At 41.7% G+C, this 17,949-nt stretch overlaps 1 protein-coding gene across 5 annotated transcripts; it reads left to right on the forward strand.

Annotated features, from left to right (window-relative positions):
- Positions 1-496: 496 nt before the first annotated feature.
- Positions 497-16,981, forward strand: Gm2026 (predicted gene 2026). Of its 5 annotated transcripts, XM_030245872.1 has the most exons (6): positions 507-681; positions 4,137-4,191; positions 5,497-5,598; positions 11,216-11,342; positions 11,548-11,608; positions 12,766-16,941. In XM_030245872.1, exons 4-6 carry the CDS (start codon positions 11,309-11,311, stop codon positions 14,069-14,071), a joined length of 1,401 nt encoding a protein of 466 aa, XP_030101732.1. In that variant the 5' UTR covers positions 507-681; positions 4,137-4,191; positions 5,497-5,598; positions 11,216-11,308; the 3' UTR covers positions 14,072-16,941. The 5 variants fall into 5 exon arrangements, with proteins under 5 accessions (XP_030101734.1, XP_030101732.1, XP_030101730.1 ...); XM_030245874.1 differs by having other exon boundaries at positions 497-653; positions 11,548-16,941; XM_030245870.1 differs by lacking the exon at positions 5,497-5,598 and having other exon boundaries at positions 522-653.
- The last annotated feature ends 968 nt before the right edge of the window (positions 16,982-17,949 follow it).

A 17,949-nucleotide genomic window follows, 5' to 3' on the forward strand; every position in this document is an offset into this window, starting at 1 on the left:
AGAAACACCAGGTGAACAGTCCTTGCATTGTAGCTGAACCCAGCCTGAAGGCACCAAACAAATATTGCTTTCTAAAATCTTTCTTAATTGTTAATATTCTGGGCACATTTCCACATTTGGGACAGATTTAACTCCATTGTAATCTGATTTATTGACTGTGAGAGCCATCCAACTTGAATCCAGGAGGAAGAAGTGGAAATATCTTCTGAGTGCTGTGATTGGAGCTTAAGCAAGCTCCAAATTTGCAAAGCAGGGAAGCATAGAGTTACTGCCCATAAGGGGGTAGAAGCAGGCAGTTGAATAGCAGGGATGTGAAGTCTTACATTCTGCCAGGGGCTTGATGGGAGGACAGACCGGTAAGCAATTGGATGAGAGGCACTTGTGCAAATGAACTTCAAATCTGCAGATCTGGAAAAGGTTTGGCCAAAGCTGGAACCTCTGTGCCCTGTCTCTTTAACATACTCTAACCCTAAGGGTGGTGCTCATGTCACTCAAGACTCAATAGCCAATCAGAACCTCCACATGGACCTGCCAGTCAGAAGAGGAGGCGGCTCTTCCAGGTCAAGCTTGCAAGCTCCTTTCTGTAACTCAGCGATCATGAGAGTTTCTGTGTGATGTGTTCTGCGTGATTCTACTGGGTGTTGTGAGAGAAGGTTAGTCAAGCTCAGAACTCCAAACGTGGTAAGTGCCAGGTCATCTCCTGCGGTGCCGTCGGTGTGGGGAAAAGAGGGGAGTGGGAGAGAACTCGCTTCTGGCCAGAGTTCCATTGCCCTGGGCAGGCAGGAGCGGGAGGACTGCAGGACGCTTTCCACATGGCCCCGGGTGGCTGCTTGGCCCTGAGAAGGCACAACTCGGTGGGTGGTGGACAAGGGCAGCTCTAAGCACCGGGTTCCCAGTCTCCAGCATCCCATGCTGGATACCCCGGAAGAGCTTAGGACAGAATGGGGTCCCCGGGGTGGCACTGGCTTCGGGGCCAAAGGGAGGAGAAGTTGGGGGATAGGGGCCACTGAATGGTTCCCACGCGAGCGAGCGTCCTTGGTCAGGTCCGGGGCTGGAGCACAGGATGGCCTTCTGGCCGGAGGTTTTCTTTTTAATTTTTGTTACTGTGTGAATTTGATTGCAGTTTGGCTGCAGGGCTTCCCAAGTATGAAGCAGAGATGGCTGCACTGGACATTGCCTGTATAATTTAATAATGCTCTTTAATTGCAAAGAAAGGCTCTGTGCCTTTAAAAAGGAAAATAAGTGGAGTCTGGAAAATTCTAGTGAATGCAAATTTCCCAGACTAGAGCTCTGTCTGCAACTGTGGCGGAATTGCTGAGCCAGGAAAGCTTCAGCTGTCTGAATCATTTGCTCTGTGATCTTACAGTGGAGGAGCTGCTGTTGTCCCAGTCCCAGCTGTGTTTTCCAGGCTAATGAGGGACTCTGTCCATGCCTCTCTATCAGGAACCCTAGTGGAAGGTAGCTTGGGGTTCTTTATGGGAGTCTCTTCAGAGCCATCTGTTGCAAACTGTGAAGAAGGCCAAAAGCCATGTCATGGTGATTGTAATTGTCTCCTTTGCCAGGCCAGGAGGAGCAAGTTTCCTGAGTTATCTGAGTCAGTTCTGCTATTTCCAAGGACTGTGGTTCTGTTGGTCCATGTGGTGATCATAGCAGAGGCCCTTGTCCTTTGCCCCTTCCTGAGTGTGGATTAATGGGGATGAGGGAAGCTCAGTAGCCCTAGTAGCTTGTGGACTTGGGTACCAAAGGTTTTCCACGGAGATCTCTTGCCAGCCTTGGTGCGAGGGTTCCAGCAAATACAAAGGAATGCAGGCAGGGAGGGGAAGTTGCAAACCTGCTTCTGCAGTGCCAGTCAATTCCACCTCTGTCTCTGCTGTGCCATGCAGTAATTCTGTGCCACCCTGCACTGAGTAGGGTCCCCAAGTCCACTGGGGGCTTGGTCAGTAATGTTTTTTTTAGATACTTGGCAGTTCCCTTGTGCAGGGTTGTTTTATTAGACTTCTCCTGAATTTGTCCCAGTGTATTCTAGCTTCTGCAAACTTCATAGAGGTCTCCATTTCTTTCCACTTATCCCTGTAAGTAGGATACAAGATGCTACTCTTCTTTTTTTTTTTTTTTTTTTTTTTTGATTTTATTTTTGAGACAGGGTTTCTCTGTATAGCCCTGGCTGTCCTGGAACTCACTCTGTAGACCAGGCTGGCCTCGATCTCAGAAATCCGCCTGCCTCTGCCTCCCAAGTGCTGGGGTTAAAGGCGTGCGCCACCACGCCCGGCTGATGCTACTCTTAAAAAGTTTACTTGGCATAAGACATAGCTTGTGTAAGCTGTCCCCACTGCAGCTGTTGTAAATTCTACCTTCTACTTTTGCTATTTTTCTCATCTCCTGCGACCTCCAACTCAGGAACCCATCTCTGAGAAATGGCTTGCTATTTCAGGGCTCTGAGACACTTAATAAGTGATTCTGGGGGTCTTTGCTGTGTAAATCTCCTAGCAGTCTTAAGTAGGACTTGTAATCTCCAGTCCATATTAAAATTGTTCAAAATAACCTGGGGACTGAACAGGAAAGAAACTTATGGGTGAGAGCATGTGTGGAATCCAAAACCTGTTTTTGGCTGCCTGGTCTTTGAGCATTAGCCGCAGCTGAATCCATGCTGTCATTAAGACATTTTTCCTAATTAATATTTTAGTTGTATATGGAGAGATTTTTTCTGGGGTGACATGTTAGTTCTGGGAGAGCTGTCTCTTCTTCCCCATATAGAGATGTTTCTAAGACAAGCTATTTTGACTCAGGTAGCCTTGATCCTGGTCTGCTGCTACCCAGGACAATGGCCTTGCTTTCCTCTTGATATAAATTCCTAAATTCTTGAGTTAAAGAATGTAGCAAAAAAGTGTTTTATAATTGCTCATTTGAGTCATATAATGAACCCTCCATTTCTTCCACCTTTAGATAAGAACGGGAGCAATGGTTTACTGTTATCTCTGTCAGGTGAAACAGGGCAGGAGATAGCTTGATCATAGATAAAACCATAAGAGAATCTGCTCCAGGTGTCACCATTCTAGAGAAGGATAAGAGTCAGGCAGGGTGAATAATTTTGTAATTTAACAGCATGTATTAAATAATGCATGATATTAAATAAAACTAGATTGGTGGGTGCTTAGTTTGTGCAGGTTAGCTTGAGCCAGTGATAATGAATTTCTGTTTTAGGATCTGTACTATATAGATAAAATGTATCAGAAATGTAAAACACATGCCATTAGCTGGAGCTGTGTGTGTCAGATTATAGATCTCAGTAGTTAACAAAGCACATAGGAACAAGGTCAAACACTATCTTATTAATGCCATTCCTTCTACCAAGAAAGGCCTGATCTTTTTCGAATCAGTACAGTGATATATTTTTCCCAATATAGGTGTGGGTTTGTTGTTGTTATGTTTGTTTTACCAACCCACTGAGGACAATGAGTTGATTAACAAGAGTGCTCCACAGTGTCTGACATGTGTCCTGCTTTGCTCTGAGCCTTGTCTCATAGCCATTAGGTGGAAAGTACTTGCAATTTACCTGAACCCAGCCTGAAGCCACAAAACAAAGTTTGTGTCCAAAAATCCCTCTTCAGTTGCTAATATTCTGGCACTGACCACCTGTGGACAGTTTGGTAACTCCAGTGTCAGCTGATTAATGGGATATGCAAGCTATCCAGCTTGATTCCAGGAGGAAGAAGGGAAATTGCCTCCTGAGTCCTGTCATTGGAGCTCAGGCAAGCTCCAAGCAGTGAACCCAGGGTCACTGCCCAGAAAGGTGGAGAGGCAGGCAGGTGAGCAGCAGGGATCAGGAGTCTTAGCCCCTCCCAAGGGTTTGGCGGGAGAACAGACAGGTAGGCTATTGGAGGAGACACATTGGTGCTACTGAACTGGAAATCTGCAGATATGGAAAAGGATTGGCCCAGGCTGGAAACTCTATATTGTGTCCCTTCAGCAAACTCTAAACCTAAGGGTGTTGCTCATGTCACTCAAGATTCAATAGCCAATCAGAACCTCCACATGGAGCTGCCAGTTAGAAGAGGCAGTGACTTCCGGGTACCAAGCCTGCAAGTTTCTCTGTGTAACTCAGCTGATCTCAGTGTTTCTGTGTGATCTGTTCTTAGTGTCTTCGCTGGATGCTGTGAATTTAGCTCAAGCAAGCTCAGAACTTCACACATGGTAAGTGCAGTGTCATGTCCCACAAAGAGGAGGAGCTAGCATCTTAGCAAAGGATGCCTGTGTACTAGGTCTTCCCAGAGCCAGGATGGTAAGCATCAGCCAGACAGATGGGGCCACCTGTGAGGTCTTTTGTGGACCTAGTCTCTCCTTTTGGACCAGGCTGTGGCCTCTGAGTAACTTTATTATAAGACTGCACTGGAAAAAACTTTTGTGGCAGGGGCTTGTGTGTGGAAATACACTTGGCAGGATGAGAACCAGAGGAACAGCTTACTGTGTACACTGTCAGGTAAAACAGTGCAGACAAGAGCTAGGTCACAGACCAAAGAAAAGGGGAGTATGCTGCAGGGGCCACTGTTATCGAGAAGGGCCTGATTAGGGCAGTGAGAATGATTTTGTAATTTCACAGATTGTATTAATTATGCATGGACGTATATAAAACTAGATTCGTGGGTGTTTAATTTGGGCAGGTTAGCTTGAACCAGTGGGTAATGAATTCCCTTTTTAGGATCTGTATTATGAGATATGTGCAATCCTTGGGTGACATATTTAAGTGAGCCCACAAATATTAAACACATGACATTATCTGTAGCTGTGTGTGTCACATTGTAGACATCAGTAGTTAACAAAGCACTTAGGGGCAAGGTCAAACACTATCTTATTAATGCCATTCCTTCTACCAAGAAGGGCCTGGTCTTTTTCAAATCAGAACAGTGATATATTTTACTAATATAGGTGTGGGTTTGTTGTTGTTATGTTTGTTTTACCAACCCAGTGAGGACAATTGTTCTGATTAATGCACTGAGTGCTCCTCAGTGACATGTGTCCTGCTTTGCTCTGAGCCTTGTCTCATAGCCATTAGGTAGAAAGTACTTGCAATTTACCTGAACCCAGCCTGAAGCCACAAAACAAAATCTTGTGTCCTAAAATCCCTCTTCAGTTGCTAATATTCTGGCACTGACCACCTGTGGACAGTTTGGTAACTCCAGTGTCAGCTGATTGATGGGGTATGCAAGCTACCCAGCTTGATTCCAGGAGGAAGAAGGGGAAATGCCTCCTGAGCGCTGGATTTGGAGCTCAGGCAAGCTCCAACCTTTCAAAGCAGTGAACCCAGGGTCACTGACCAGAAAGGTGGAGAGGCAGGCAGGTAAGCAGCAGGGATCAAGAATCTTAGCCCCTCAGAAGGGCTTGGCAGGGGATCAGACAGGTAGGCCATTGGAGGAGACACACTAGTGCTACTGAACTGGAAATCTGCAGATATGGAAAAGGATTTGCCCAGGCTCGAACCATTGTGCTGTGTCCCTACAGACACTCTGACCCTAAGCATGGTCCTCATGTCACTCAAGACTCAATGGCCAATCAAAACCTCCACATGGAGTTGCCAGGCAGAAGAGGAGGTGACTCTTCCAGGTACTAAGCCTGCAAGTTTCTCTGTGTAACTCAGCTGCTCTCAGATTTTCTGTGGAATCGGTTCTTATTATTTTTACTGAATGCTGTGAGATTAGCTCAGGCAAGCTTAGAACTTCAGACATGGTAAGTGCAACTTCATCTCCAACGAAGTGGGGTGAGCAAACATCTTAGCAAAGGATGCCTGTATAATAGGTCTTCCCAGAGGCAGGATGGTAAGCCTCAGCCAGACAGATGGGGCCACCTGTGAGGTCCCTTGTGGACTTAGTCTCTCCTTTTGGACCAGGCTGTGGCCTCTGAGTAACTTTATTATAAGCCTGCATCTGGACAAAACCTTTGTGGCAGGGGCTTGTGTGTGGAAATACACTTGGCAGGATGAGAACCAGAGAAACAGCTTACTGTGTACACTGTCAGATAAAACAGTGCTGACAAGAGCTAGGTCACAGACCAGAGGGGAGTATGCTGCAGGGGTCACTGTTATGGAGAAGGACCTGATTAGGGCAGTGAGAATAATTTGATAACTTCACAGATTATATTAATTTATGGATATAGTTTAGTAAAATCTGATTGGTGGGTGTTTAATTTGGGCAGGTTAGCTAGAACCAATTAGTAATGAATTCCCATTTCAGGATCTGTATTAGATAAACATGTGCAATCCTTGGGTGACATATTTAAGTGAGCTCAAAAATGTAAAACACATGCCATTACTTGTAACTGTGTGTGTCACATTATAGGTCTCAGTAGTTAACAAAGCACATAGGGGCAAGGTCAAATGCTATCTTATTAATGACATTCCTTCTACCAGGAAGGGCCTGATCTTTTTCAAATCAGTACAGGAATATATTTTTTCAATTATATTGATCTTTTTAAATATTAAATTTTGGTATTACTTTTCTGAATTTCATTTTCATTATGCATAGGTGATTTGACGTCTTACGTGTTTCTATTCTCCAATATTTCCCCTAATTAAGAATTTCATTCCTATTTTTAAAGAGATTTCACATCTGTCTGTTTAGAGAAACATCTCCTGTAGCTCCTACTTTCTTTATGTCATGTAGTTAAAACTTGCTTTGAACTCCTCTTCCAGCCTCTGCTGCCCAGGGCTTGGAAAACAGTCCTACAACTGCTTTCAGGCTGGGTTCTGACTGATCAGTGAGACAAAAGACACCAGGGAATGAGTGTTGTCTAACCTCCCTGGGTTACAGGGTTACAAATTAGGGGGTTACAAATAAAGAGGGACAGGTATAAGGTTGAGTTCACTGACCAACTTTGAAGCTGGTCTACTTGCAGCACAGAAATGGAGGAGGAATAAGGTAGGTGTCTTAGTCAGGGTTTCTATTCCTGCACAAACATGCTGACCAAGAAGCAAGTTGGGGAGGAAAGGGTTTATTCGGCTTACACTTCCACCCTGCTGTTCATCACCAAAGGAAGTCAGGACTGGAACTCAAGCAGGTCAGAAAGCAGGAGCTGATGCAGAGGCCATGGAGGGATGTTCTTTACTGGCTTGCTTCCCCTGGCTTGCTCAGCCTGCTCTCTTATAGAACCCAAGACTACCAGCCCAGGGATGGTCCCACCCACAAGGGGCCTTTCCCCCTTGATCACTAATTGAGAAAATGCCTTACAGTTGGACCTCATGGAGGCATTTCCTCAACTGAAGCTCCTTTCTCTGTGATAACTCCAGCTGTGTCAAGTTGACACAAAACTAGCCAGTACAATTGACACCTTGTCAACTTGACACACAAACACATCACTAGTAAGCCTCAACCCTTACATTCTTATTCATCCCCAAGATCTAAATAACTTTAAATGTCCCACAGTCTTTACATATGCTTAAAATTTCAATCTCTTTAAAATATCCATCTCTTTTAAAATCCAAAGTCTATTTACAATTAAAAGTCTCTTAACTGTGGGCTCCACTAAAACAGTTTCTTCCTTCAAGAGGAAAAATATCAGGGCACAGTCACAATCAAAAGCAAAAGTCAATCTCCAACAGTCCAATGTCTGGGATCCAACTCACGATCTTCTGGGGTCCTCCAAGGGCTTGGGTCACTTCTCCAGCCAGGCCCTTTGTAGCACAGGCGTCATCCTCTAGGCTCCAGATGCCTGTACTCAACTGCTGCTGCTGCTCTTGGTGGTCATCTCATGGTACTGGCATCTCCAAAATACTGCATGACCCTTTCAATCCTGGGCCTTCAATTGCAACTGAGGCTGCACCTTCACCAATGGCCTTCCATGGCCTCTCACAGTGCCGAGCCTCAGCTGCTTTGCGTGACCCCTTCATGCCTTCAAAACCAGTACCACCTGGGTGACCCTTACATATTACTAAGTCCTGCTGCAGCAGGAGTACAACCTTGGCCATCTCTGGAACACAGCCTCTTTGTGCTTTCAGAAAACACTTCCCAGAAGATGTCACCTCAATGATGCTGGTCTCTTCTTAATCACCGCTAATTTCTTAGCTCCAGCTAACCAGCATCAATAGTCCCAGTAATGCAAAGTTTTTGCTTTAGTAGTTCTGGTATCTTGTTAATGACAGCTGATTCTTCAGCCCCAGCTAACCAGAACTACAGAATCTTCACATTCAAAACAGCAATGGCCCTGAAAAGAGTCTTTAATTTCCCTCTGAAATTTCACAAACCAGACCTCCATCTTCTGCAGTGTTCTCAACACTATCTTCCAAGCTCCTACACAACATCCGACAGAGCTCTTAACAACGGATGGATCTTCAAGCCCGGAGTTCCAAAGTCCTTCCACAGTCCTCCCCAAAACATGGTCAGGTTGTCACAGGAATACCCCACTCTGCTGGTACCAATTTGTCTTAGTCAGGGTTTCTATTCCTGCACAAACATGATGACCAAGAAGCAAGTTGGGGAGGAAAGGGTTTATTCGGCTTACACTTCCACCCTGCTGTTCATCACCAAAGGAAGTCAGGACTGGAACTCAAGCAGGTCAGAAAGCAGGAGCTGATGCAGAGGCCATGGAGGGATGTTCTTTACTGGCTTGCTTCCCCTGGCTTGCTCAGCCTGCTCTCTTATAGAACCCAAGACTACCAGCCCAGGGATGGTCCCACCCACAAGGGGCCTTTCCCCCTTGATCACTAATTGAGAAAATGCCTTACAGTTGGACCTCATGGAGGCATTTCCTCAACTGAAGCTCCTTTCTCTGTGATAACTCCAGCTGTGTCAAGTTGACACAAAACTAGCCAGTACAGTAGGTGAGGTCTTTCTGCTTTGGCAGTAGTTGACATTCACCGTGAGGAGTCAAGTAATCAATTTTACACAATCAGTAAAATTCCATACTGGTCATCTTCAGGCATTTTTCAGATTAGGGCAATGTCAAATGAGATCACAGGCCCTCGTTGTGACACCATATTGCTGGCATACCTCACCATCTACCCCAGCAGTAGGACTGCCAATCTCCCAGCTGCCATTCCTTATGCAATTCAATCATTTAGGAACTGGACTTTTCATCTATCATTAATCATCCTGATCTGACTCTTGCTTCTGCCCTCCTTCCTCTCTCCACAAGGTCCCAGGTCATGTCTACTCTGTATTATCCCAGGTATAACTGGGTCTGGCTATGTTCACTCTTTTGTGTATAATATACTTTCTCCTCTACCATACCTAGGAGCAGTGATGTCTTTACATTTTATTTCTTCATTTTCTTCCTTTTTTTTTTTTTTGCCCATTAAAAGTTTCTATCTTTAAAATTCATAGCCACTTTTACTTTTAATATTGTTAATGTATGAATTTGATCCCAGTTTGTCTGCAGGACCTCCCCACTATGAAGAAGAGTTGGCTGCATGCATAATTGAATATACAAAGAAAGGACCCTAGGCCTTTTAAATGGAAAATACTTGGTCTGCAGGACTAGAATATTCTTTTCAATGTAAATTTTCCAGACTAGGGCTATGTCTGCTTGTAGGGTGTAACAGTTGAGCTTGGAAGGTTTCAGCTGTCTGAGTCTTTTGCTCAGTGATCCCACAGTAGAGGAGCTGCTGTTGCCCTGAGGCCCTGCTGGCTTTTCCAAGTTAATGAGGGACTTTGGGCAGGACTAACAATCAGGAACACTAGGGGAAGGTAGCTTACAGGTTCTTTACAAGATTCTCCTCAGATGCATGTGTTACAAGCTGCCTGGAAGACTACAAGCCATCCCCTGGTTATTATAGTAATCTCCACTGAGAATACAGGAGGAGCAAGTCTGCGAGCTATTTGAGTCTGATCTGCTGGTTCTAAATGGACTGTGGGTCAGAGTGTGGTTCTGTTGGTCCATGTGGTGATCATAACAGAGCTCCTCGTCCTTTGACTCTTCCTAAGTGTGGATTTACAGGGCTCCCAGAGGCTCGGTAGCCCTGGGAGTGGCAAGGTATGAAACTTAAATGTCACTATGCAGTGTGTATATACAGGAATTGCCTTTGGTGTGTAGTAGGACAACATTGGAAAAGCAATGGTTTGATTTCTAGAATTTCTGACCCTTCTGTATTCAGTTTTGTGTGACTAGTTTTATAAATACTTTAGAAGTTAGTAGTAAAGAGCTGATCACGATCATCCTTCAGAAATATTTGATTAGATTCCTTTTATCTTTCTGTTAACTATTGTCAAAATGCAATGATTCACAGAACTTCAATTCTTGGTTACAAAAAAAAGCTTCTGACATGCAGAAGTTTCTCAGGTGTTGATGGTGCTGGGTGGGTGGATAGGACAGATTGGAACATAATGCATATGGCAGGAAGCAGACATTAAATTATCATTCAGCATTGTTTTGTATACTTCGGTGGGGCTGGTTTAACATGAAATTACTAAGGGTCATGAACAGCTATTGAGCCATAGTCCAACTTTCTCATCATCAACAATTTCAATGAGAACTCTAGAGCATGGGGCCTCTCTGTTTGAAGACAGATCAGTAGTATCTGGAGGGTCAGATTTATAACAGTTTCAGGGTCACTTATTTATGTTATTTTTATCGGAGTCAGGAAATATGATTTTATTTCTATACACATACTAGCACAGGTAACATTGGTCAAGTTCACATTGTTCCTGGTGTAGTTGTATTAGTTATTGAAGAAAAGTTGAAAATTGGCCACATGGAAATGGGCAGAGGAAGCTTTCCCTGATATTGTGTTGCAGTTCTGTGGGCTACTATGAGAATTATGTCTAGGATAACAGATAATGGTCTTGGTCTTTAGACAGATTGCTTGTTCTTCGGGAGTACTGGCTATGGTTGAGAAGGGTGTGTCTGCCCATACTTGGGGGCTAAGACACAGACATGTGGCAAGAAAGGAAGGGGAGATGGAAAAGGTCTTTTGTATCTGCAGGTAGCATGGACAGGTGAGAGGAAACTGCAGTCCTAAGGGCACTCTTGCATATTGGGTCTCAGGGAACAAAATATGGGTGAAGGTCTAGCAGCATTCTACATGGTTCCATGTATTAACATCTTAATACTAAGGCATCAGGTTCCCAGAGATCATTTATTTACTTAAGTTTTTGTTGTCCAACTGTGAAAGACTGGATAAAAAGTACTATGTGGGTGGGCAGGGCAGTCAGCGAATACTCATTTTGAAGTACACCTTTACACTGTTGTCTGTATCATATTTTTTAATATTCACACGTATCGAATCTTTTAGGATTTAGTCACCTATGATGACGTGCATGTGAACTTCACTCAGGATGAGTGGGCTTTGCTGGATCCTTCTCAGAAGAGTCTCTACAAGGGTGTGATGCTAGAGACCTATAAGAATCTCACAGCTATAGGTAATATTATGATTTTTTTATTTACTTTATAACATGTATGCACAACTGTTTCTTTGTTATTTTATTTGTTTTTATAATTTCAATTGAGAATGAGGAAGAATATGATGAATAAATCACTCATGGTTTTAAAGTTCAATGGAGTTAATAACTTAAATACTGTTTAATTGCCAATAATGTAACATACTTTCTCTGGTACTGGGTTTAGGTTACATTTGGGAAGAACATACGATTGAAGACCATTTTCAAACTTCTAGAAGTCATGGAAGGTAATTTTACTCTGCAAGCTGAGGAGAAAATGCCTATGAAGAAAGTTTAACTTGTGCTACAAGTAGTAAAGAAAACCAATAGGGTACAATAAGCACTGCTTTCAGTGATGGATGTTTACTGACTTTCATAAAAATCATATATGTTTATGGCAGATATGTAACTGTTGTTTGCAAGACATTCCATTAGGTCAAAGACAGAGAAATAATGGCTTAACACATATGTTACTGTTTAAATCAAGCCTAGTACAGCCATGCTATACAAGTGTGAGTGTCTTCAGTCTCATATCGCTTAGCTATTGCAAAAGGAACACACAGTGATTAGGTGACAAGTATATGTCTAAAACCTAGTAATGAGCAAATAATCCATAGTGTATCTGAGCTCAATGATATACTTGTAATAACATTGCTAAATTTAGTGAGATGAACAGTTCATAAGATTCAAAAATGGTTTTGTGGAAAAACCTTAATCTCTGTACCACATCTCTGTGACAAAAAAAAGTCAGCTGTGAATGTAATGTGGAATTTTCACTTGTTATTCTTCTTTTGATGTGGATGTCATAGGTTACGATTGATACAAGCCTTGTGATCACTGGGGCATTGAAAGAAGCCACATACCTTTCACTTTTCCAGAACAATTAGAGGATATGCAGTATAACATATTTTGAACAACATACTAAATGTGCTATATAAGTTTATAAAAAATTTGTTTCCGAACATTGCTGGGGACATTTACCAACTCTAACTGCTGAAAATAGTAATGAGAATTAAGGCAGTAGAATTTTTTTTTTCTTTTGCATTTGTTCATATTCCAAATGTAGTATTACTCTCATGATAACAAAATTTGTGAATGCAATAATTGTGCAAACACTGTGAGTTCTTCCTGTTTTTTTTCAAATATGTGAGTAACCTTTTATAGAAAAAGTATGTTATAAATGTGAGCCAGATAATCAATACTGTTCCCATTTCATATATCCTCGAAGATGTAAAACAATTCATAATTTAGTAGAACTCCTTTGAATATAAACAAAGTAATATTATGTTAACATTAGATTGCTCTGTTCAATGAAACCAAAATTTAAAACAATTCATACAGATAAAAAGACTCATCAGTATAATCAGTGTAAGAAAGATTTCACGTGTGCAAATTTTATTTGCAGGCATGAAAGAAGTTGTTCTGCAGAGCAACCCTCTGAGTTTATTCAATGTGGTAAAGCCTTTGCATATGAGAGTGGTAGACAAAGGCATCAAATTAAACATAATGGAGAGAAACACCATGACTGTAACCAATGTGGTAAGGACTTTAGAACATGGAATGTCCTGCAAATACATAAGCGAACACATACAGGAGAGAAACCCTATGACTGTAAACAATGTGGTAAAGTCTTTGCAAGAAGCTGTCATCTCCAAATACATAATCGAACACATGCAGGAGAGAAACAGTATGAATGTAACCAATGTGGTAAAGCTTTTAAAAGAAGGATTAACCTCCAAATACATAAGCGAACACATACAGGAGAGAAACCCTATGAATGTAACCAATGTGGAAAAGCCTTTGCAAGTAGTGGTGAACTCCAAAAACATAAACGAACACATACAGGAGAGAAACCCTATGAATGTAAACAATGTGGTAAAGCCTTTTCACAAAGCAGTCATCTCCGAATACATAAGCGAACACATACAGGAGAGAAACCCTATGAATGTAACCAATGTGGAAAAGCCTTTGCAAGAAGTGGTGACCTCCAAAAACATAAACGAACACATACAGGAGAGAAACCCTATGAATGTAAACAATGTGGTAAAGCCTTTGCACATAGCAGTCATCTCCACAAACATGAGCGAACACATACAGGAGACAAACCCTATGAATGTAAACAGTGTGGTAAAGCCTTTGCAGTAATCTATACTCTCCAAATGCATAAGCGAACACATACAGGAGACAAACCCTATGAATGTAAACAATGTGGTAAAGCCTTTGCAGTAATCTATACTCTCCAAATGCATAAGCGAACACATACAGGAGAGAAACCCTATAAATGTAAACAATGTGGTAAAGCCTTTGCAAGAAGCTGTCATCTCCGAATACATAAGCGAACACATACAGGAGAGAAACCCTATGAATGTAACCAATGTGGTAAAGCCTTTGCAGAAAGCAGTACTCTCCAAATCCATAACCGAACACATACAGGAGAGAAACCCTATGAATGTAACCAATGTGGTAAAGCTTTTATAACAAGGAGAGTCCTCCAAATACATAAGCGAACACATACCGGAGAGAAACCCTATGAATGTAACCAATGTGGAAAAGCTTTTGCAAGAAGTTGTGACCTCCAAAAACATAAACGAACTCATACAGGAGAGAAACCCTATGAATGTAACCACTGTGGTAAAGCCTTTGCACAAAGCAGTTCTCTCCGAATCCATAAGCGAACATATACAGGAGAGAGACAATATGAATGTAACTAGTATGGTAAAGCCTTTGCAGGAAGCAGTGGTCTCCAATGCCATAAAAGATCACATACACGAAAGACACCATATGAATGAAACCAAGGTGGTAAATCCTTTGAAGGAAGCAGTGGTCTTGAATATCATAATCGAACACACACAGCTGAAAAACCCAGGAATGTAACCAATGTGGTAAAGTCTTTGCAGAAAGGAGTGACCTTTAAAGAGAAAAGACCATACAGGAGAGAAACTCTATGTAGGTATCTGATGTTATAAAGCCTTTGCAGCAAGCATTGATCTCCAAGTACATAAATGAACATATACCAGAGAGGAACCTTTTAAACGTAACCAATGTGTTTAACCTTTTTCGAAAACCAATAGTCTTTACACACATAAAAGCACATATAGTTGAGAGAAATGCTTTGATTTTAACCAATGTGGTTAAACTTTTTCAAAAAGCAGTCATCAACAAAATCATGAAAGAGCACGTATAGGAGAGAGATTTTTGAATGTTAGCAATGGTGCTTTTATAGCTTTTTCACAAAGCAGTGGCCTCCAAATATATAAAGGAACACATACAGGAGAGAAACCCTATGAATATTGGCAATGTTTTAAAACACTTCTACATCACAATCATCTTCAAATCTGTAAGGAACATGAGGTTTTGAGAAATCCTCTGAATAACACCAATTAGGGAAAGCAATTGTACAAAAGAGTCATCTCCCAACACAAAAGTATACACACTAGATAGAAACCCTATGAATATAGGCAATGTGGTAAACATTTTATAAGTCACAGTAGTCTCTAAGTAAATAAAAAGAGACACAGTTGAGAAAAACACTATGAAATGAACAAGTGAACAGAGCCTTGTGCATTAAAATCTTCAAATACATAAAAGAAGACATAGAGGTGAGAAATCCGATGTCTACAAGCCATGTGGTATTGCTTTCACTTGTCAGTCATATTCAAAGACACAAAAGAAAACAAAATGTAACAAAAGGCTGAGTGTGTTTAATATGGTGAAACTTTTTGAATATTTTAGAGTCTTCACAATGAAACAATTCATACTGCAAATAAATTTAGGAATATAATATGGTGAAACCTTTTCAGATTTCCCAAATCTTCATCATTATGAATGGGAAACCCATAAATGCATTCAATATGGGGAAGCCTTTAAACATTTCTAATTCTTTATAATCCTGAAAATAATCATACAAAGTTCAAGGGGATACAAGAAATGTTTCTTATTGTCTTGCTTGAGTTACAGTCCTGACATCCTTTGGTATGAATATCAATGTGGAAATTGTGAGTGGATTCCCTTTCCTCCCCAACTGCTTCTTGGTCATAATGTTTATGCAGGAATAGAAACCCTGACTAAGACAAATTGGTATCAGGAGTGGGGAATTCCTGTGACAACCTGACCATGTTTTGGGAGGACTGTGGAAGGACTTTGGAACTTTGGGTTAGAAGATCCATTCTGTGTTAAGAACGCTGTGGGATGTTGTGTAGGAGCTTGGAAGATAATGTTGAGAATCGTGCAGAAGATGGAAGCCTGGCTTGTGAAATTTCAGAGGGAAAATTAAAGCCTCTTTTCAGGGCCATTGTTACTTTGTGAAGATTCTGTGGTTCTGGTTAACTGGGGCTGAAGAATCAGCTGTGATTAACAAGATAATAGAATTTCTAGAGTGAAAACTTTGCATTACTGGGACTGTTGATGCTGGTTAGCTGGAGCTAAGAAATTAGCAGTGATTAAGAAGAAACCAGCATTATTGAAGTGGCATCATCTGTGAAGTGTTTTCTGAGAGCACAGAGGAAGTGTTCTAGAGATAATCAAGGTGGTACCTTGTGCTGTGGCTGGACTTGGTAGTGTGTAAGTCTTACCCTCGTGGTACTGGTTTTGAAGGCATGAAGGGATAATGCAGATCAGCTAAGGCCCAGCAGTTTGAGAGGCCATGGAAGGCCACTGGTGAAGGTGCAGACTCAGGTGAAATTGATGGCCCAGTACTGAAGAGATCATGCAGTGTGTTGGAGTTGACAGGTCCATGATTGACCACGAAGAACAGCAGCAGCAGTAAAGTACATGCATCTGGAGCATAGAGGACAAGTTGTGTGCTACAAAGGACAGGGTTGGAAAAGTGACCCAAGCCCTTGGTTCTTTTGGAGTTGTCCAAAAGATTGTGAGTTGGATCCCAGACATTGGACAGTTGGAGTTTAATTTTTACTTTTGATTGTGACTGTGCCCTGATGTTTTTCCCTCTTGAAGGAAACAAGTATTTTAGTGGATTCCATTGTAAAAGGCTTTGGATTTTGAAGGATATTGGATATTTTAAAAGCATTGAACTTTTAATATGTAAAGTCTGTGGGGCTTTCAAAGTTGTGTATATCTTGGGCATGAATAAGAAACTAAGAGTTGAGCATTACTAGTGATGTGTTTGCGTGTCAAATTGACAAGGTGTCAATTATACTGGCTAATTTTGTGTCAACTTGACACAAGCTGAAGTTATCACAGAGAAAGGAGCTTCAGTTGGGAAATGCCTCCATGAGATCCAGATGTAAGACATTTTCTCAATTAGTGATCAAGGGGAAAGGCCCCTTGTGGGTGGGACCATCTCTCTGCACTGGTAGTCTTGGGTTCTCTAAGACAGCAGTCTGAGCAAGCCAGGTGAAGCAAGCTAGTAAAGAAACATCCTTCTGTGGCCTCTGCATCAGTTCCTGCTTCTTGACCTGCTTGAGTTCCAGTCCTGACTTCCTTGGTGATGAACAGTAAGCAGTATGAAAGTGTAAGCCAAATAAACCCTTTCCTCCCCAACTTGCTTCTTGGTCATGATGTTTGTGTAGGAATAGAAACCATGAATAAGACAAGGGGTATAAGGTATGGATTGTAAAAAAAAAGATTAGACAATAAAGAAATGAAGAAATAAAATTAATTTTTTTTAAAAAAGGAGGATCAGACAGAAACATTCCTTCCAAATTATACCTTTATTTTCACACCAATCAGGATTTAGGGATAGGGGCTTATGTAGTTTACAGTGTCATCTGTTATATATTATGGGTGTTATAGCTTAACTAATCATATGGATTTGTTCTTTGGTGGTAAAGTACAGGTCTTATGTTTTGAGGGGCACAATGAAAAGCAGAAAGCATTGTTAGAGACAGTCATTATGTTTTAAAAAGAAAATATGAGTAAAGTGAGGTTGGATCTCCACAATACCTAATCCTTGGAAACAAACTTAGTTTCACCATATGATTAAATTCAGGATAATAACAAAAAGGCAATACTTAGGGCCTGGTGTTTGGATTTGATTTGTTTTTCTGCTAATTCCCAATTGTGTATTGATTCTTATGCTACTCCTGTTAAATTCTTCCCAAATTTCATGATAATCCTGTACTGGGACACTGAGATTCCCTGCCCCAAGCTGATTATAAATGGGTAACAAAAGTGCCAGCAGCCAATGGCTAGGCAGGCAACAAAGGCAGAACTTTTGGATTCATGGCAAGGGAAACAAAGAGGATCTCCATGCCAGTAAAGGATTTGGATGCCAGCTTCAGAGCTGGGAAAGACACAATACCAGCCACATAAAAGCTAGGAAAGAGTGACCCCAGTGTTCCCTCCTCTGATTGGTTCTGGAGAAGCAAAGATGGCCTCTAGATTTAGGAAATTAGGTGTATCACAGGGGAACCAATAGCAATGTGGATGTTTGGTAGTGTCCCAGCCAATGAGCTGATTTGGCATATTACATAATGCTGTTTGTCTTTCATTTCAGACTCCAAAGTACTTGTATGCTAAGCTAAGAACTTAAACAGGTGGCATCCTATAGTAGAGCAGAGTAACCAACTGAGTCTACAGAAGGCATCACACCTACAGGATGGAATGCAATATTAAAAACTAATTGGGGATT

Source organism: Mus musculus, chromosome 2 (assembly GCF_000001635.26).
Source record: "Mus musculus strain C57BL/6J chromosome 2, GRCm38.p6 C57BL/6J".
NCBI classification, from domain to species: domain Eukaryota; kingdom Metazoa; phylum Chordata; class Mammalia; order Rodentia; family Muridae; genus Mus; species Mus musculus.

Coding starts and splice junctions, on each gene's coding strand:
- Gm2026 (XM_030245870.1), top strand. Junction 11,343..11,547: donor TAAGAATCTCACAGCTATAG/GTAATATTATGA, acceptor TACTGGGTTTAG/GTTACATTTGGGAAGAACAT. Junction 11,609..12,765: donor ACTTCTAGAAGTCATGGAAG/GTAATTTTACTC, acceptor TTTTATTTGCAG/GCATGAAAGAAGTTGTTCTG.